The 20,178-nt window shown below is 48.2% G+C and overlaps 9 protein-coding genes across 9 annotated transcripts; 6 read left to right on the top strand and 3 right to left on the bottom strand.

Annotated features, from left to right (window-relative positions):
• Positions 1–190: 190 nt before the first annotated feature.
• N7487_005777 (uncharacterized protein) lies at positions 191–4,394 on the top strand (the record flags this gene model as incomplete). The annotated part of the gene is made up of 4 exons (XM_056873524.1): positions 191–609; positions 678–2,241; positions 2,288–2,687; positions 2,935–4,394. The coding sequence occupies 4 exons, from the start codon at positions 191–193 to the stop codon at positions 4,392–4,394; spliced, it is 3,843 nt and encodes a 1,280-aa protein (XP_056731244.1).
• Positions 4,395–5,721: 1,327 nt separating this feature from the next.
• On the top strand, positions 5,722–6,204 carry N7487_005776 (Dabb family protein; the record flags this gene model as incomplete). The annotated part of the gene is made up of 3 exons (XM_056873523.1): positions 5,722–5,787; positions 5,875–5,985; positions 6,049–6,204. 3 exons carry the CDS (start codon positions 5,722–5,724, stop codon positions 6,202–6,204), a joined length of 333 nt encoding a protein of 110 aa, XP_056731243.1.
• A 2,654-nt stretch (positions 6,205–8,858) lies between these two features.
• On the top strand, positions 8,859–9,385 carry N7487_005775 (uncharacterized protein; the record flags this gene model as incomplete). The annotated part of the gene is made up of 2 exons (XM_056873522.1): positions 8,859–8,933; positions 9,005–9,385. The coding sequence occupies 2 exons, from the start codon at positions 8,859–8,861 to the stop codon at positions 9,383–9,385; spliced, it is 456 nt and encodes a 151-aa protein (XP_056731242.1).
• A 27-nt stretch (positions 9,386–9,412) lies between these two features.
• On the bottom strand, positions 9,413–10,656 carry N7487_005774 (uncharacterized protein; the record flags this gene model as incomplete). Its single annotated transcript, XM_056873521.1, has 3 exons — positions 9,413–10,334; positions 10,393–10,438; positions 10,497–10,656. The coding sequence occupies 3 exons, from the start codon at positions 10,654–10,656 to the stop codon at positions 9,413–9,415; spliced, it is 1,128 nt and encodes a 375-aa protein (XP_056731241.1).
• A 387-nt stretch (positions 10,657–11,043) lies between these two features.
• On the bottom strand, positions 11,044–11,534 carry N7487_005773 (transcription initiation factor IIA subunit gamma; the record flags this gene model as incomplete). Its single annotated transcript, XM_056873520.1, has 3 exons — positions 11,044–11,190; positions 11,288–11,435; positions 11,494–11,534. 3 exons carry the CDS (start codon positions 11,532–11,534, stop codon positions 11,044–11,046), a joined length of 336 nt encoding a protein of 111 aa, XP_056731240.1.
• Positions 11,535–11,763: 229 nt separating this feature from the next.
• Positions 11,764–12,196, top strand: N7487_005772 (uncharacterized protein; the record flags this gene model as incomplete). Its single annotated transcript, XM_056873519.1, has 2 exons — positions 11,764–11,878; positions 11,934–12,196. The coding sequence occupies 2 exons, from the start codon at positions 11,764–11,766 to the stop codon at positions 12,194–12,196; spliced, it is 378 nt and encodes a 125-aa protein (XP_056731239.1).
• A 938-nt stretch (positions 12,197–13,134) lies between these two features.
• N7487_005771 (hexokinase family protein) lies at positions 13,135–15,097 on the bottom strand (the record flags this gene model as incomplete). The annotated part of the gene is made up of 2 exons (XM_056873518.1): positions 13,135–14,377; positions 14,466–15,097. 2 exons carry the CDS (start codon positions 15,095–15,097, stop codon positions 13,135–13,137), a joined length of 1,875 nt encoding a protein of 624 aa, XP_056731238.1.
• Positions 15,098–17,210: 2,113 nt separating this feature from the next.
• Positions 17,211–18,233, top strand: N7487_005770 (GILT family protein; the record flags this gene model as incomplete). Its single annotated transcript, XM_056873517.1, has 2 exons — positions 17,211–17,623; positions 17,711–18,233. The coding sequence occupies 2 exons, from the start codon at positions 17,211–17,213 to the stop codon at positions 18,231–18,233; spliced, it is 936 nt and encodes a 311-aa protein (XP_056731237.1).
• A 411-nt stretch (positions 18,234–18,644) lies between these two features.
• Positions 18,645–19,756, top strand: N7487_005769 (uncharacterized protein; the record flags this gene model as incomplete). The annotated part of the gene is made up of 3 exons (XM_056873516.1): positions 18,645–18,675; positions 18,760–19,134; positions 19,191–19,756. 3 exons carry the CDS (start codon positions 18,645–18,647, stop codon positions 19,754–19,756), a joined length of 972 nt encoding a protein of 323 aa, XP_056731236.1.
• Between the last annotated feature and the right edge of the window lie 422 nt (positions 19,757–20,178).

Genomic DNA, 20,178 nt, shown 5'->3' with positions numbered 1-20,178 from the left:
AACGACCCCTTGTGGTAGTTGCGTGGCTTAACCGATCGGACAAGCGCCAATCAGGATCCCCTTTTGCTCTTAGCCTCACTTCGATGCCTACCCCTCTTTGAGGGGCGTAAGATCCATTTTTGTCTATCATCCTTCCCGACATCTTACTTTTACTTTTGATATCGTTAATACTGTGGAAGGCTTGTTAACCATGGATCCACTTTCGGGTGCAGCAAGTGTTATCGCAGTTATCCAATTAACCGGAGCTATCTTACAAATATGTGGAAGATATCTCAATAACGTCAAGAGCGCGAAGCAGGATATTCAGCGTTTCCAAGAGAAGGTCGCCGCCCTTTTACAAGTCCTCCACTCTCTCGATGAGCTGATCCGTGGAACTGATGGCAACAAACTTACTGCTACGCAAGACCTGGTCGACAATATTGCCAAATGCTCCTCAGCACTTACAAATATGAAAGAGAGAATCAATCCGGAAACGACGCAGAAACAGATGAGGAAATGGGGCCTTCGAGCCTTAAAATGGCCACTGGCACGGTCGGAGGTAGATTTTGCTATCATGGAGCTTGAGTCGTACAAAACAACATTTGCTTTGTCCTTGCAGGTTGATCAAACGTAGGCTCCGGACCGAAATCCGATCTCTTAATTATTCATATCAAGGGCCAACTCTGACACTGACTCAGGAGATCTACCAATTTGATCCATAAAAAGATAGACCTCAGCAGACTACAGACCGCAAAACAAGCATCATTCGACTCCTACGACAATCAACACAGTGAATGTCTCCCGGGGACCCGGATTGACCTACTTCGAGAAATCGAAGAGTGGGTAAAATCGCCACACGGAAAATGCATATTTTGGTTGAACGGCATGGCAGGGACAGGGAAATCAACAATCTCCCAAACAGTTGCAAGTCGTCTTCAGAAGCAGCAGCTTCTCGGGGCCAGCTTCTTCTTTCGGAGAGGCGAAGAGGACAGAGGGACAGCAAAAAAGCTTTTCCCAACATTAACCGAGCAAATAGTCAACAAAATACCTCAAATGCTGCCTGGAGTTCAAAAGGCAATTGACGATGACCCTAATATTTCGGAAAAGGTGTTGAGAGAACAATTTGAAAAGCTTCTACTGGATCCACTGTTTGGAATTGAGCAGCAAGAAGAGACCATAAGAAGAGTGATCGTGATCGATGCTCTAGATGAATGCGATTTAGAAGAGGATATAGGGAGTCTCCTCTGGCTCTTGCCACAAGTTCGAAAGTCAACTTCTGTGCAACTACGGTTTTTATTGACAAGCAGACCTGAGTTGCCGTTTAGGCTGGGCTTCGAAGGGATCACCGATGCCCACCAGGATTTGGTCCTCCATGAGATCGAAAAGCCAGTGATAGAGCATGACATATCCTTATATTTTGAGGATCAGTTCCTACGCTTAAAACAGAGGCGCTCATTTCCACCAGACTGGCCCGGAGCCGCAGCTACTAAGATATTGGTTGATAGGACCGTCCCTTTGTTCATCGCAGCTGCTACCATATGTCGTTTTATCAGTGATATAAAATGGAACCCTCAAAAGAGACTTGATGCGATATTGACAGACCAATCAACCTATGTGTCTAAGATGGACAGCACCTATGTTCCCGTGCTAAAGCAACTTCTCACTGGCCAGAATGAAACAGAGTCACGGAAATTACTCGAAGAGTTCAAGGAGATAGTCGGGGTGATCATTATTCTTGCCACTCCGCTTTCGATTAACTCCCTTGGCCGCCTAATAGACAGAGAGTCAGATGATATCAAATGTCGATTAGACCAGCTCCACTCGGTGCTCAGTGTACCAAACAATTTCGACACACCAGTCAGGATCCTCCATCTGTCATTCCGAGATTTTCTCTTGGATCACCGCGAAGACGAAAGCAAATTCTGGATCAATGGAAAGTACGCAAACCATCGTCTTGCAGAACGATGCCTTCAGATCATGCAGGACAGCCTAGAGAAAAACATCTGCAAACTGCCAAGCGAAGGCATACAATGGAATGAAATTAGCAATGATTCGATCCAGCATTATATACCTCCCGAACTGAAATATGCCTGTCGATACTGGGCGCATCATCTTGTACAATGCACGGACTTGCCTAGCATGATACACAATGTTTATCAATTTCTCCAGGTGCACTTTTTGCACTGGGTGGAAGCAATGAGCCTACTGCGCCTTACGTCAGCAGTATTAGGTATTCTTGATCTGCTCCAAACGGCCATATCGGTAAGTTCCGAAGATAATCATAGATGATATGCACTGACAGATTTAGGGTAACGACTCTTCTCTGATTTCTGATTTCGTTCACGATGCAAAGCGCTTTATTCTGAAAAATCGCCAGATAGTTGATCAGGCCCCCCTTCAAGTTTATTGCGCAGGACTTGTATTTGCACCCCGAACGGGGATAATACGTAGAAAGTTCAAACGGTTGCTTCCCACTTGGATATGTCAGTTACCACAAGTTGAGGAAGAATGGAGCGCGCTCACCCAGACCCTCGAAGGCCATTTAAATGCGGTTATATCAGTAGCCTTCTCGCCCGACGGCCGCCTACTAGCGTCCGGCTCTGGGGATAAGACAGTACGGCTCTGGGACCCAGCGACGGGCGCGCTTACCCAGACCCTCGAAGGCCATTCAGATACGGTTAATTCAGTGGCCTTCTCGCCCGACGGCTGTGACGATTGAGACTGAACTGCACTATCCTTTCTGCCAGTACTGGCCGCCTGCGGGGGTTTCTGCCAGATGTCTCCGACTTGTAGATGTTTGCATGGTTTGTATTAGGAGACAGGACCAGGACCCACAAAGGTCCTGCCAGGCAGGTTTCCTTTCTTCTTCTTTCCTTTTACTCCCTGTACTTAGTATTCTCGTTGAAATGCACTCTTTTGTTTAAGAACTGGCTGGTAACAACGGCCGCCTACTAGCGTCCGGCTCTAGGGATAAGACAGTGCGGCTCTGGGACCCAGCGACGGGCGCGCTTACCCAGACCCTCGAAGGCCATTCAGATGCGGTTCATTCAGTGGCCTTCTCGCCCGACGGCCGCCTGCTAGCGTCCGGCTCTTGGGATAAGACAGTGCGGCTCTGGGACCCAGCGACGGGCGCGCTTACCCAGACCCTCGAGGGCCATTCAAATGCGGTTGAATCAGTAGCCTTCTCGCCCGACGGCCGCCTGCTAGCGTCCGGCTCTTGGGATAAGACAGTACGGCTCTGGGACCCAGCGACGGGCGCGCTTACCCAGACCCTCGAAGGCCATTCAAATGCGGTTGAATCAGTAGCCTTCTCGCCCGACGGCCGCCTGCTAGCGTCCGGCTCTTGGGATAAGACAGTGCGGCTCTGGGACCCAGCGACGGGCGCGCTTACCCAGACCCTCGAAGGCCATTCAAATGCGGTTCATTCAGTGGCCTTCTCGCCCGACGGCCGCCTGCTAGCGTCCGGCTCTTGGGATAAGACAGTACGGCTCTGGGACCCAGCGACGGGCGCGCTTACCCAGACCCTCGAAGGCCATTTAAATGCGGTTGAATCAGTAGCCTTCTCGCCCGACGGCCGCCTACTAGCGTCCGGCTCTTGGGATAAGACAGTGCGGCTCTGGGACCCAGCGACGGGCGCGCTTACCCAGACCCTCGAAGGCCATTCAGATTGGGTTGAATCAGTGGCCTTCTCGCCCGACGGCCGCCTGCTAGCGTCCGGCTCTTGGGATAAGACAGTACGGCTCTGGGACCCAGCGACGGGCGCGCTCACCCAGACCCTCGAAGGCCATTCAAATGCGGTTGAATCAGTAGCCTTCTCGCCCGACGGCCGCCTAAAATCAGTGGCCTTCTCGCCCGACGGCCGCCTGCTAGCGTCCGGCTCTTGGGATAAGACAGTACGGCTCTGGGACCCAGCGACGGGCGCGCTCACCCAGACCCTCGAAGGCCATTCAGATACGGTTAATTCAGTGGCCTTCTCGCCCGACGGCCGCCTACTAGCGTCCGGCTCTAGGGATAAGACAGTGCGGCTCTGGGACCCAGCGACGGGCGCGCTCACCCAGACCCTCGAAGGCCATTCAGAGGCGGTTGATTCAGTGGCCTTCTCGCCCGACGGCCGCCTACTAGCGTCCGGCTCTGGGGATAAGATAGTACGGCTCTGGGACCCAGCGACGGGCGCGCTTACCCAGACCCTCGAGGGCCATTCAGATGCGGTTGATTCAGTGGCCTTCTCCTCTACGCCCCATCAATCTCACGCGGCTCTAAGCATCTCTATTGAGCACCAGTGGATAGCATTGAATGGCAAAAGGGTTCTGTGGCTTCCTATCGAGTCTCGACCTAGCACTTTCAAGATAAACGGCAATGTACTTGCCCTAGGACATGCATCAGGGCGGGTTTCCTTTATTGGATTTTGTATGTAATACTCAATAATTTTTGGTTTTTCTCTTTCCTCTATTTTCTAATCCCTTTATAAAAGAAGGGCGAGGGAGAAGGGAATACTTTATACGGCTCTATCCTGCTTGCGGAATATTCCAGAAAATTCGAGTAGTAACTAATAGAGTCGCTAATCCATGTGAATAGCTAGCTTTTGCCACAGAGGCTGCATAGTGAAGAAATCGCTACGTAATGGAACCACAGAGGACTTCTAAGATCCAAAACGCTCATTAAGGGTCATATGGCCTACGTTGTTGGTCTATGTGGCACCCGTACTGGTCCGCACGGGCGGCCGAAGGCAGATGATGATAATGAGATGGGTTTGAATGTAGGAATTGATCGCTTCATGTTACTGTATGGTGTCATCCGATGGAGAATTGCAATCGTCTAAATTCTCAACACTATGGCCTGCGCACCGAAAATGGCCCCTAGTACTGATTTTCTTTGCCCCAACCTGATTGATACACCGTTCGAGAAAGGAGGCGAATTCTCGATCTGGATCTTCTGCGTAGTAGCACTAATTGCGTCGTATAAAGCCTTTGAGTTCAGTAAAAAAACTCTTCAACCGGGTTTAGGTCTAGCGAATACGGAAGTAAATAAACTAGTTTAACTCCCGTATTAGCACATATCTGCAAAATCCGCTCGGGGTGGTGAAACGATGCATTAACGATGCATTATCTATAGGGATACCACGCATACTAGCATTGATATGAGCTGGTACGATAAATGGCTCTCTCAACAGCTGCAGAATCTACCTCACAGCCTTGTACAACTTCGAGTTGGAGCTCATAAGATTCAAGAAAAACACGGTCATGGCAAATAATCTAAAGGATGCAAGGCCAAGTTCAATCCTTAGTCTCATGAGAGATAGGCGTGATACTTTGAAGTACTGGACATTTTGGCTGGTGGCTATTTTCGGCGGCATCGGCATTTTTTTAAGCTTGGCCCAGGTCATTTTACAGGGAGTTTCGATGATATAGGCTTTATATGGGAAATAATCAAGCATTAAGCTATATCTAGAATGTTTAGAAAGAGTGAATTCATAGTTCGCAAGTCGTTACACAGCAGTTGAGAAGTATGTGCTAGTGCCTTGGTCATTGCATCGGTCAGCTTGTGGTATTTCAAGCAGTCCCTCCCTCTTCCATTCACCTCGGTCAATCATTCATTTTTCTTCATGTCTTCTAGAGAATGACACCCCATGGTAACTGAAAGTACATCGGTCATGTGATTCGAATTGTTATTCTACCCCGCTCCTAGTAAAGTCTTTACGTTGATCCCCTTTCAAGATTATATTGCACGGAACAAGTATTCAGCATGTCGATTACCCATATCGTTCTTTTTCAGTTCAAGTCAGAAGTAGCCGCGGAGGTTGTCCAAGATGTACGTTTTACCAAAAGACCATGACGCAGATGAACTGAATTATGAACGATAAACAATTTGTATTTGATATTAACAATTAACCCAAAGGCCTGCAAGCGTATGCTCGCTCTCAAGGACAATTGCGTCCATCCTACCTCACAACAGCCTTATATCAAATCGGCATCTGGCGGGAAGGATAATTCTCCCGAAGGCATCCAAGTAAGTTTCCCCGAGATACCAGCAGATAGAAAACTCCGAGGATATTTTACTGATACATGATAGAATGGAATTACACATGCATTCGTGGTAGAGTTTGCGAGTGCTGCAGATCGAGACTATTATGTACAAAGCGATCCATCTCATCTGGCCTTTGTTAAAACTCTGGATGGGCTCATCGAGAAAGCGCAAGTCATTGACTTCACCGACAGAGTTCTCTGAAGTTTTCAGTTACTGCTTCAAGCGTCCACGAATTTGCAGCTTTAATAGGACACAGAGCCTTGGCTTTTGTAAATAATGTGAGAGAATAGATCGCATGTTACGCTATATATATATATATATATGACCAGTTATTTCATAAAGCGTATTTTTTTCTAGTGTACAATACATAGCAATGCAATGGCTAAAGCTTTCTAATGGGTCTTGCATCAATCCAGAATTTGGTGTTCTGTACAACATACTAATCAACCTCCCATCCATAGTGTAGATAAATTTGTAGCTTAAAGCGTTTGTGGATGGTCCGTAGAGTGCGTCTCACAAGAATGGCTGGATGCTTGAAACACGGAAATACATTCCCGGGTAAAATAGCGATGTCCCAATTGCCGGTGAGTTTAATAGCCAGGAATGTAAGCCAAGCTTCCGGTTCGGGGAGCCACCCTATTAGATCTGGCCGATGCGCCAATAGTATACTATATTCAGATAGGCGTCGGATCTTCTGACTTAAAACTCCAGATCTAGACACACCTTGCATTGCGAGGACTGCAACGCATACCACTGCCGAGCTTGGTACTCTTTCGTGGTTTTAACGTTTACCAGAATAGCATAGATTGTATGTCTGGAATATACTAGGATTCAATACATTGTTTAAGATTGAGTTCTCGTAAATATATCAATAAGCGTATCTTTCAGCTACTCATAATTCCACTCGGATTTAGCTCAGGGTCCGAGAATTCCCTACCCCTGCGGTTCCATTCAAGTTAGGGCTCGACTCTGTTTGTCCAGATGAGACAACAAACAACAATTACCCGAAAAAGAGAGATTATAGTAAAGAAAGGTTGAATTGGTCTTTCTTATGTCTTTCACGTTAGAATTGATAATATTAGAATGCGTACTCCGTACTGCGTAAAGCTTATCCAGAACTACAATCTGTGTGAGCTGTTCTTTGACTCAGCATAGCTCCGACGCAAGGGAGACGCGAAATAATAAAAACACGCCAACCATTCCCGAGCCTCGCAGCCATCCGCAAGGTTTTTTTGTTTCGATTGAATTGATGGCATTTCTGGAACCTTTTAGGCGCGGTGTTACTATTATAGTGAAACGAAGGCAATCCGTGACAAAGGAAACCGAGTCGAAGAACCTGCCTTGTTTCGAAATTGCCAATGTGGCTGGAACTTGTGCATAAAGTGATATCCCCTTTGTGCTAATACGGGAAAGGTTTGAGAATAGCCATAATTGTCTCTGAGATTGTGTATATACTTGACCTCCAAGATCAGATCTACCAAATACACCGGGGGCGGAACCGATAACTCCCGATATGAGCACATATCTAACCCTGAATGATGAGGTAACCCATAGGATCATCCCTGTCAGTGACAAATTCGTGATCGATCGACACGGGTACAGAATTGGGGATCGACGATGTATCCCTGGAAGAAAGGTCTAAAATTGCTTACCCAGAACCGGGTCTCATGGACACCCGGTTTCCGAGACAAAGACAAAGGAAACGAGGCAAAGAGACACATTCCAATTGAGCTAGTCAGCTTGCATGAAACGAAAGAAAAATCGATTTTCCCCACCGCTAGGGACAAGGAATCTCGTTTCCCGCGAGCTTCCAGGACCCTCACAGGGTTCATTCATGCACATATCCGACCCGGTAAACGGAGACTTGGGGGATCGGCGGCTGGCTATTATTGAAATATCCTGTATTTCAGAAAACGGGATGTACAAAATTTTAGAGATGAGTCTCTAATCCAAAAGAGGAAAAGGGGACCCGAAGAATGAGAGGGATAGGTTTCGCCAGAACACGAGGGTTTTCTTTGCTTCTTCTCCCTTTTACCCCTTTGGTCTGGGCTGCTTTCCACTTGATCCACTGAGGGTCGAATACCTAATCTGCATGGGTCTCTGCCGCCAGCATATCTTCCCTGCAGCCTGCAGGTCATGGTTGCCGCCTGTACTGCCCACCTGCTGTATTGGATCTGATGAGTTGCAGTAGATCGTGGGTGTATCGCCCGCATACAGAGATCGATACCCGCAGAGGTGATCGCCTCCGATAGACACCTTGAATTCCCAGTGAGAGCCAGAATAGGTAAAAGTAACTTCAAGTATTCGGAGCTCTCCTAAAGCTAATCCCAAGCAATCTAGCCCCCCAGGGAGGACCCACTGCTGCCGCCAGGGGAGCGAACTGCCAGATTGGTGTGCCGAGCCTGTCATCCTGTCCATGCCAAAGGTACGGCTGTCGCCTAGTTGAACCGGAGATTGTGGATCGGGTTGTCCTTGACACGCCGGGAATAGCATAGATGTGCATAACTCCATACATACTAATATATGTACTCTCGCTCCACCTGTCTTTTGACTCTTTCATTTTCTAAGCACACACACCTCCATGGTGTAGAGCAGTTGTGACCTTTTTCTTTTTTGTTCCTTTTCCTTTCTTTGGGCGTTGTCATCCCCAGTCTCTCGTTTCGCCTTGTCACTCGTTGTATAGTATTTGTTTCACCTCCAAGCGTTGCCTTTATTCTTTTTATTTCCTTGCTCGCATTCAAGGACATCTAAGCTGGAATCGCCATTGTTCCAATTTCCCCGCGAACCACCTAGCTCTCTATAAAAAAGAGCTCCTTGTCCGCCGATCGGATCAATTGAAACAACACCAATCCAACATGGAATGCTTTCGGCAAATTTTCCGGTGCCTGAAGGCACCACTCAGACGCGACAAGGGACGGATTATCGAAATTGTACGTCGAGTAGAACTTCGGGAAAGTGGTTTGCCGTTGCAAAGACAGTCACTAACAAATTTATGAAACAGGGACCTCCCACTAATTTCCGCAAAGAAGAATTGCCTGCTTATTTTTCTGATGCCGAGTCAGTTCTCTCGCCCAGCCAAAATCCGACAGAACGATCACATCTGACCAATCAATTACAGGACGCTTACGTCCCAGGACAGCTGCATAGCGACAGTGGAGAAGGACGGAACGATGATCGAAATGGAATCTCTACCATCGTCACCGAAGAGCAAGATGCGGGCCCACGTTCGAAGGATGAGCGTGAAACTGTCCTCCGCCTCCGAGATCGTGTGAAATTATCCCGATGGTGGAAATCGAGCTCAGCTGCAGGTCATGAAACTAAGGCCCCGGCCGAATCGATCAAGATGGAGGAAATGCGAAACACCGAATTGGCGTGTTCATAGGGAAATTGTGGATTGGTACATGGATGGTCACACCAAGAAGGTGGGCACTTCATTGTGCCGGGATTTTTTTGCATCTAAATTGTTCCCTCCGCCTGTTACAGGCGATTGTCTTGCAGTCGGTTCACTACTGGACTTGTTAGAGATAGAGTTATTTACCCGAGATGACTCTGGCAGTTCATCAAGGTCATCAAAAAGTGATTGAACCCGTGATTTATACGCATTCGCTGGACTGGGTCGTCCGTATGTCGGTTTCACTTTCGGATTTGACGTAAACGTGCTTTGTATTTTAGATTGCTGCCGAGCTCGTGGTGTTGTCTGATCGTGAGTTTGACATTTTCGTGGAGTGGCATTTGTTCTTTGTGGCGGCAACACGACTGGCTTTGTTTCTAGGTTAAGATCGTCGTCGTCATCCGAACCCGAGGCTGTCTCTTCATCCAGTTCGATCACCGGAACTTCTGGTGCTCTTGGTGGCGCAGCCACACTCCCGATGCTGTTCACCCGGGCCCATCCAGTACCTAAAGTAGGCGCCTGTCCAAAGCCCGCAGCGGCTCTAGTAGAGGACTTGGGCGCATAGACTCCCGCCAAGGATCGTGTTTTTCGTGGGCTCGTCATAAGATCGTGAAGATGTGTTCCAGCCCATCTCTCATCATCTTCATCTTCATCTTTCTCGTCGACTCCTCCGTCTCCAATCTGGGCGAGCCCGGCTTTTTGTCGCTCCCTGAGTGCTTCGGCTTCTCTTTTTCGTTCAACCTCATTTGGCAGTGGGGTACGGTTGTCGGTAGGCCTCTCGATCTCTTTCATTCCGGCTGCATGTTCGGCTTTCACTTGCTTTCTCCGTCGTAGGTACTCCGCATGATGTAGATGTTGAGTAAATGCTTGCGCGACGGCATAGAACTCATCTTCTACCATGACCCAGCCATCATCGTGTTGGATTCCTTCAACCAAAAATCTATAACGTGCCTATTAGCGACTTTTTCTAGTTGCGCGGGGCTTGGTTGCGATCGTACTCTTCGGAGGGGCAGCGTCTGATAGGAGAGGTCGGCGGGCTTTGGGCTATACAAAGCAATCAGACTTTATATCTTGTCACAAATATTCCAAATCTAAAACTCACAGGATCTGAAGAAATCGCGCCTTGGAGGAGAAACTCGAGGGTTTTTAGGAGTGAGGTCGTGATCAGGACTGGGTTCCGTCTTCACGCGCTTTCGCGGTGTTGACGCTTTTTTCACAGGAATGTTATTTTCGGCGCGAAGCCATGGCAATGTCCTAGGCATAATTCAAAATGATATAGAGGAAAATTAAGAAGTCGCTTGGTGTCGCGATCTCAGCCAAAGGTTACAATGAGGGAAAGAAAGCTGCTGATAGGCACCTGGCATCCACCGCTGATAAGGAGAGGTCACCCGCCTTCCGCGCAACACAAACCTTCAATTTGGAGCTTCACTACGAAGTGGAAAATTTGCGAGTATGAACCTCATTCTTTGGGGTATCTAATGCCATTTTGGACATTGGTAATGCAAGATGAAAAGAACTGGGAATGCCTCAAACGCCTCGTGCAAGATAAATCACCAAAATCAAGAACGGACTGCCGGTAGAACGCCCATTCAACCATTTTGAGGGAAACAAAATTAAACGCCAGTATCTCTGCCCATCCAAGGCTCCGCTTACACCTCACCAGGCCGCTTGCTGTTGCAGCTCACAATCTTCACTTTATCCGCGGACACAGTTGTTTGGTTGTCCAGCTTAAACGAGACATCCTTGATCAGGAAGGTCCAGACTTCGTCGCAGAATCGGTAGGTGTCCAGGTGGCCCTAAAAGTGATGGGAAAGTGTATATGTTAGCCTCATTGAACTCTCATTGAACCATGACCCATTTGAGCTAGGGTGCTTTGAACGGGAAATGAGTTACCTTGAAAGTCAGTCTGGCCCGAACTTTGTCCGCCAAGACTTCAGTGACAATCTTGTCAAAGGTCCCGAGGATCTTCATTGCCAGCTGGGGTTCAATACGGCCTTCGTTGATCAGGTCGTCGAGGGTATCCGTGAGGGATAACCCGAGGCTGGATGTTCCTTGAGTCAGCTTTTAAGCTTTCGGTTTGCTTAATCGAGTATATTTACCTGCTGCCGCGGTAAAGCTCATAGTAAGCCACAGATGCCATTCTGAGATGAAATAATGGCAGACCCGTCGAAAGAGTATCGGAAGAGTGAGTGACAAGAGCAAGTTCACGATCGCCGGCCGAATTGCGGGGGCGATCGAATCCACGTGACTCTCTTATAGTCACGTGTGGATTCTTATCTTGAATGGCGTCAGTCCAACTTCTGTTTGAACATGTTCTTTGACCTCCAAGACTTCAGTAAACGTACAACAAACTCGAGAGCTACTTCAGCATGATGGTGAAGGGCTCAGGGCCTCTATCCCTTCTGAATAAAACATTATCCAGTCAATTGCATATTACTTATATACGATCCTTATCGACAACATTCAGAGCATCAGAAGCTCAAGGTCGGTTGGTTCCGTTCAAAAGCACTTCCCAGAGCTAACATCCGTTGTCTTGGAGGACTTTTAGGCTCCCAAGGCCACCGAAATCCTGAGCTCAAGCAAGAGGAAAGCAATCAGGTACCGAAGAACTCCTCGGACCAAGACAACACGCTCCACACGCCTCCACCCAAGGCCAAAACCGTATCCCAAGCCGACGCCGAGCTTCGCGAGCGACTCGAACAAATGTCTGGAGCAGGAGGAGCCTGTGGGATTGAATATGAAGACGGCAAACCGAATGCAATGAAGCGCGGCGTGCGAAACAACATGTTCCGATTGATTTGAAACAATCTTCAATATTAACATATCGAAAAAACAAACATTGATCATCTCCAATGTCGCGGATATATACCCCAATGAGGTCTCATGTCCTGTAAGCAGGCTTGGCTCCAAATGCTTTGGTAACTCACGTGGGGAAATATTGTTTTCGGCTCGTCTTCTTTCATCTCCGGAAGTTGCAGGTATTCACCAAGACCAGACTTCTTGGAATTTGTTTCCCCCAACATATATGAGGATGGCCGGGCTTGACCTCGGCTGAGATTGGCTAATTAGTAATCCGAATATGTCCATCCGTGGACGGGTGCGTGTGACATTTCTTTGATAAGGATAAACGGTCATGCATAATGCATTCCGCCGTTCGGGTGTGCCTGCATTCTCCGATGACGCTTCCTTGGGTGGAGCCGCGCAATCAGTCACGATGCTCTCGTCGTGAACTTGACTTTCGATAGTTGGAACATTCTTGGGCCTCTGCCATCAGGAGCTTTCATTTCGTGGTTGACAGCAACTCAATTGCAATGCGCTGGGTCAGAGGGAGTGTGGCGCATCTATGTCGTGCCAATTCTCGGAGCAGTGTCTCATTAATTGATCAGGCTTGAATGCCGTGTTTTGGTCGGCGGTAAAGTCTCGCTCATCGAGTTGAATTTGGATAGGAGAAATGGCAGACCATAAACATAGCAAGCCATATTATGGGGCCGAGAAATAGACTTGTCCAAATCCAATGAAAGCGTAGATAAACGAAATTACCACCGTCCAAAATAGGACCTCAGTGGCAGAAATCAAATCTCATTTCTATGCCGTGAGCCCCGACTCAAATTTAAAAAGAAACAAATATTATCCCATTAACACCTAATTTCGAACCATTTTCGCATTGCTGAATTCCGCCCAAAGAAGAAAAAAACAAAGAGAGGCTCAATGCATGATTGCTGATGATTCAAAAGAAAAGCTCATTTCCGCACAACCATGCCAGCCAAAACACCAGCGCCAATGACGCCACCATCGGAGGCTTCCCGTAAGAAAACCGACTTTCCACCTCGCTGTGGACCAGTCCGCATGATAAGACGGTCAATATATTGCTGGCACATCTCCTTGAATTGCGGGTAATGTTGGATAATGCCACCAGTGTAAGCTACGACAAGCTCTTCAGGACCAGACTGCCAATCTATTGGCGTAGGATCGAGGACAGGAACGACATGTTCCTGAGTTGCGTGGTTGGTGGCGGCAGTGGCAGATTTAAGGCTTGCAGTCGCGGCGTCCGGTGCACCAGTGAACTCAGTAATGGCATCGCCGTTGTTCTGGGGTGAAGCGGGGTTCTCGGGTGAACTGCTGTTGCTGTCTTCCTTCAGCTCGATCTCGCGAGCACAGGCTAGGAGTCCGACTACTGCAGCGGCGATCAGTCCAGCTGACCGTCTTTGTACTGTGCGAGCGATCTTTCGGAATGCGCCCGCGGCTCGGGCATCCCAGCGCCAATCACTGCTCTCTGGTGGGGGGAGGGATTTGTTCAAGGCTTGGGCCAGGTCGTTGTCAGAACGGGATTTGGCGACATGGTCGGAGATGTATGTGGTTGTCAGGGCGTATTCTTGGATGAGGTTTGCAGGTAGGGAGCGTTTTGATAATTCGGCGACTGTTGTGAGATAGTCGAATAGGATCAAGCGAATCAGCTCACCAATGTAGCGGCCCCCGGTCATATATTCGAAGGGCTGGAAGCCTGGACGTGCACATGCCTGGTCCAGCTCAATGTCCCATTTTGTGGTCACGTTGAGCTCCTTGAGTGGTGGCGCAGCACCAGAGATAGTCCACTCGGTGTTGACGATAGTCTCTACAGCGCTGGGTTCCATTGCGTTCACGCTCTTGGCTTTAGATTCGTGCAAATCACCGAGCTTCATTGGGATAGTTGCGTTACAGCCAGTGCCCACAATGATACCCATGGCGACTCTACTATTCGGTAGAGACTTGACTTTGTATGCAAGGGAAGCTAGCGTGGCCACTGTGTCGTTGGTGATAGCTTGGATTTTCAGTTTTGGTAATGCGAAAAGCTTTCGACGTTTGGTTGTAGGTTCATCTTCATCATCGGGTCGCCTTGTGTGTTTTTCATATCCATTCAGAAGGATGTTGCCAAGATTGAGATTTGATGAGATAGCGAAGCCTTTCCCCATGGGCATCAATGTGGCCTCGGCCAACGATTCTTGCCTGGGGCTTAGTTAGCATGAAAATCCACGAGACAGGAGTCCCGGAATCCAGGAAGACCAGAAGCACAAGCACAAGGAAAGTAACTCACATGATGGGGAAACTAAATGTGATTCCCATATCTAATTCGGAAGGGATATCCTTCTTCGTGGCATCTGATGATAGACTCTCCGCTACCACTTCCGCAATGCAATCACCGATCCAAGAAAAGAGATCTTCTGCCTTGTCCATCTTCAAATGCTCTTGAATGGGCCAAGCTCTTTCCAGCGTCCGCTTCACCCGCTGGCGCTGGGCTTTCCGGATCGTGTCCTGTGACCTCTCGGTGGCATCTGTAGGTCGAACATCGGAATCCACGGCTTCTCCGAGTAACTCGATAAAAGCCACCCGAAGGTTGCTACCTCCTACATCGATCGCTAGATAGCGACCAGTTTCCCGGCCAGTAGGAAGTTGAGTCACGGGTGTCGGCAAAAATTGCTGGTCTGATGTCAGGGCAAGGTTGCGGTATGTGGTGGAAAAGCGCCGGGCCAGTTTGTACAGTACGGCCTCATCCAGGGAAATTGGTGACAAGAACTCTTCCAATTGTTGCTGGTGTGCCAGATATTCCTGTTGAATGGCGTCTAGTTCCAAACTGACATCCTCATGTTCCTCATCTTCAATCAAATCGTCGTGCATGATTTCGTGTTCTTCATCCTTCCTGGATGATTTTGAATTGACCGAGGTCATGATGGGGAAAAATGGAAGATATATATCCGCTTAAAATTCCCTATTCCAAATGGTTGAAAATACCAGACCAAATGAGCTGACACAGCTATGTCAATAGTGACGTGTAGGGTTCTGGAATGTTTAGAAATAGAGACAGGGCATATCCTTAAAATCCCTGAATTGTGGATACAAGCTACCGGGGAAGCTAATCCAATGGCTCAAGAGCTAAACTTGTTGTGTTAGCGAGGTTGCAATAAAGAGAAAGGAACATTTCGGTGACGCGGTCTGCAGGTCGTCCGGCCTGCGGGGGAAAAAGAGAAAACACGACGATCATGCCAGAAGGGGGAATCCCCCATCTATGTTTTATTCCGTACATACCCTGGAATTTAGGTATGCACTGATTGCGCTGATCACAAAGATAATGTGGGTTTTTTTTTTCTTTTCTTCTTTTCTTTCAGAGGTGATAGGAGGGAGATGATTAGACTATATATGGGGAACTCGGGGGGGATCTTTGAGGGAAATATCCCTAGATGGACCCTGAGGGAGTTGGTGAAGAATGGAAGTATAAAGCTCCCTTTTAGATGGGATAGATGAAGGTAAAAGAAACCAAAGAATAGGAAATTTTTTCAGTACCTTTTAATGTTTTGATCCAAATACTGTAGTGATCGGAAGAACAAGTCGGAGAACAATCGGAAGTTCAGAAGTGGGGAAAAGAAATGATTCCTATCAGATATGATATATGATCAGATAGAGAAGTTCAAAAATTTGACAGATCATAAGCTTGAAAGTTATAAGAAAAGAAAAGAAGTAAATTTATATAAGAAATGAGATGCGACCATCGGAAGGCACGAGGCGATGTGACGCTGTACGGGACAACCTTAGTTAAGAGTATCCTTTGACTTTCGATTGGAAAAAAAACTCTACTTTTAGTCTCCCCTCTTTGGCATCTTTCTAAATTCAACTCTCTCAGTCTACTCCATATGTAACCCTACCTTTAAGCCATTATGTCCGGTTAAACCCTTCCCCCTACCTTTCAGTAGAGGATTATCCTCGAAAGCCAAGCCAATTTCTCCATTCTTGGCAGTCTCACGATTAGATGAAACACAGCCTATACGTTTGAATATGAGTTCCAATCCGTTGGAGACTATGGAGTAATATATACATGTACCTCTTTTACAAGGCACATTGGTGGGGTCGAAGGATTCTGGCTTGGAAAAACGCGCCAAAAGTATCGGCAAAAGTATTATGTTCCAATGTTGTTATTCGTTCGATACGAGGCCCGCCCAAGTTCGATATACCACTCGTGGCACTCGCGTGGTGATCGGGCCGGACATACCCGTATTCAGACGCAGGCGCATTTACCTTTTGATCCAACGGGGACGATCCCGTTTGCATGGTCTCCTTTGCATGGCCTCGTTCGCAAGGTCTCGATTGCTCGCTGGCACCCGCCACATCAGGCTGTCAGATCCTACTGGACTCGGTTCAAACTACCTTACCTTGGGGTTGCCCATAGTTGGCCATTTGCCTGCCCATCGGCAAATGACTTGATGGTTCTCGTATTTGATGCAGTTCAATCATATAATTGATTAATGAAGGTTTTCATGTACGAGCCTCAAAAGCACGCGATCCCGAGCCATTATGCACGGTCTGCCCATGGACCATGCCTGATAATGCCCAGTGATTCTAGACCTGGGGCTGTTTAAAACCTAAGCTCCGGAGTATGTACTTGATGCCCCGTCCAAATCGCCTCCGAAGTCGGAGCCCAGCCTAGCACAGATACATCGTATGGGCTTGGTGATTGTGGACACATTTAAGCATTTAGGAGAGGGTAAAGTCTTACCGGTCTTTCGACTAAGGCAAGAGTAATAATTGTAGGGCTGTATCTTTATTATTTGTTAACAATAGTAACAAGGGCATACCTACATGTAGGTATGTTCATGGGTAGTTAAACTACCTAATTACCTAGTTATATGTGGATGTACCTTAAAACGGGCTTCCAACGTCCCCGGCCAAGGATAGCTTACATAACCAACTCGGCCCACCTGGGCACCTGGGCACCTGGGCCCCAGGACGGGAGCTCCGGACTCTCCACATGATCTTATCAAAACAACGTCACGTCTGATTTTATCTCATCATGGAAAAACTACCGATCCACTCCAAGGAAGGATATGGTGACACTCTTCAACTAGAAAATAACCCCTACCGTCGTGCACGTCCTAGCACAACCACCTATTTGTGTCGGGTCGGTGTCATCGCGTTGTTCTTCATCGGCTACATTTTGCTTCTACGGCCGTCTTCCCCACGATGTAGCGACATAGCCCAAACGGAGAATTATAGAGCTGAGGTTCAAGAAGAGCATGACAGCTACTCACAGCTGGGACGCTTTGCTTCTGATGCACATCAGACACTTGAGCAAACTAAGATACCGCTGGAGGCCCACATTATGAGCAAATGCCCAGATGCCCAAGCCTGCTTGCAAAAACTCGTTCTACCAGCCATGGAAAGAATCAGTGACAAGGTGGACTTCAAACTGTCATTTATTGCTAGGTGAGCATCGAACCACACGCGGAGAAGAACCAATGTTATTCTGTTCCAGACTTCATCCTAAACATTTGACTAATATTATCATTATAGCGTGTCTAAAGATTCCGAAGAGATAGAATGCAAGCATGGCCCAGGTGAATGCATTGGTGACATGATCATGCTCTGTGCGGCCAACCTTCCTTTCCCTCCCACCGCGGACGAAGCGTCTCTTCCATCTCAGTACCCCCGGACCCCTATTATCCGGTCGCTAGGATTCGCAAACTGTCTGATCAATGACTTTGCCCGGATCCCCGACCGCGAATTTATCCATCACTGTGCATTGGAGCATGGGATTGACTTTGACGCCTTAAACAAGTGTGCGAGCCAACAGAATGATGACCCGAACGATGGCAATGACGGCGGACCACCGCTCAGTGGCATTGCGTTATTACGCGAAAGCGCTCTGCATGGCGAACAACTTGGTGTTAAGATTAGTTGCACAGTGCGTCTCGATGATGTTGTCTGGTGCATCCGTGATAACGACGAGTGGAAAAACTGTGCCCAGAATGGACAAGGCAGCCAACCCTCAGCCCTGATCGATCAAGTCGAAAAGCTCTGGAAGGAGAGAAACTGAGTTCTAGATGGATACCTCATTGTTGATACCCTGCATTCATTCTCACGCGATAGGACATGAGACTCGATAAATGCCCCTGATGATTTAATACACGTTATCATATTGCACCTGCACTATAGGCATCCCCTACATTCAAATTTAGTGCCTATGCTATTTATCTCCCAGATGAAACCCCGTATTTGGTAACTCCGACTCCCATATCATGCATTGAAGACCATATTCCCGCGCGTTTAGTTGACAAACGATGCCTATTCGCCGAGTCGCGCGCAGTCTGGCCATCTACCTGTCTCCTTGCCATGGTTTTATTTCATCAGATCTCATAACTTCTTCATTCTCCTTCTTCATTCTCCCCTCCAACTATCTTTATCAACACCGCGGGGTTATTCTCCTCGACCGGCGTGGAGCTTCGCGATGCCACCATCTTCTCATCCAAAAAAGCGCGGTAAGTTGGTTCCAACCTTGGCCCTACCCATATTTTCGACTATGATATCGTCAACTAATTATGCTAACGGAATGGTTTCCATAGAGACAAAGCGTGTCATGCCGCGCGGGGTGCGTGGTAAGGAGGATAGCTTGTACCTCAAGTGGAGTACGGTCATGAATCCAAGCGAGCTCCTAAAAGAGCTTATTGGCAATCGCGAGCATGCTCGAGCCCTCTTCCATGGACTGAGGCGCCAGGTCAATTCCATCCGCCACCGCTCGCAGTCCTACGATGATGGCCAGGTCACGATCTACGACCGTGTTCTCCTTCGCCTCTATGACGAGGGACACACCATGCAACATTACGGTCTGCTCGAATTCTACCTGGCTGAGTATCTGGAAACTAAGAACTGCCACTCGGGGGAGGAGAGCAACTCTGTCATTGCTGCCCACTTTGCTGCCCAGCGTATTCTGGATAATGGTTTGTCGCTTGCCTTGATGAAATTCACTTTTATCTATTTTAACACAACATACCAGGCCCTATTTCAGAAATCCCAATTATTGCAACCGATGACGTGGGAGGTGCCATCGAAGAGGTCGAGACTGGCAAATCGCCACAGAATTCTGACGCATCCAAGTCACACCACATCGACAAGCTCATCCAGGTATACCAGAAAGCCAAGGCCGACTACTACATCCTTCAGGCTTCTGAGAACCACCGTGAGCGAACCAACAGTGTCCGATTTCTCCGTGACACGGCCGAGAACCTCCTGCGATACCTGATGTCAGCCGACAAAGACCACGATCTGATCCCCGAAATCGAGGACATCATCCAGATCAGCCAGGCACATGCAAGCCAACTCGCTGGCGGCCGCAAGCGCAAATTTGACCACGTAGACAACGACTCGAGGGGCAGCCCAAGCCTCAGCCCCTACAGGCCTCACGGATACTACCGAGACCAACGCGGAGGACACAACCGCCGGGACCGATATGTCCCCGACAGTGTCACATGGGACCATAGCCACAAGGGTGCATGGGACCATAGTCATATCAACAGAAGAATTGGATGGGATAACCGTGCCTTGGACTCCTACCGTCCTTAAGCTCGCCGCGGATCAGAGCTCCTGGTTGAAGGATATGTTCTGAACTATGAGGGCAGCCTTTTCTTCGCTACGTCTGAAACAAAGTACAACCCTGAATGTACTAGAAAAATCAGCCTCAAATCGAAACATCAACTCAGTATCAAAAGCAAGCATTCTCCTACATGTAGATTAGTTGACAGTTGAAGTATAAACCCCGGTCCAGGATCGCCAATAGAACTAAGCTCGGCGCTAAGCCACTCTCATCTTAGCGCCAGTTACGACTCCACGTGCGCAGATGACATAATCCGTCCCAAAAGATGCCCAGCTGATCAACATCGGTCACCCGGTCTCGCGAATCGAGGGGGATTTTGCTATTTTCTTTCATTTCGATCTCAGAGAAGGGATTATCTCTCCCTAATGGAGAGGCTACCTTATCGACCTGA

This window comes from Penicillium crustosum (genome assembly GCF_028827405.1).
Source record: "Penicillium crustosum strain IBT 35664 chromosome Unknown utg000002l_segment0_segment0, whole genome shotgun sequence".
NCBI lineage: Eukaryota > Fungi > Ascomycota > Eurotiomycetes > Eurotiales > Aspergillaceae > Penicillium > Penicillium crustosum.
This window is presented reverse-complemented; position numbering and strand designations above follow the sequence as displayed.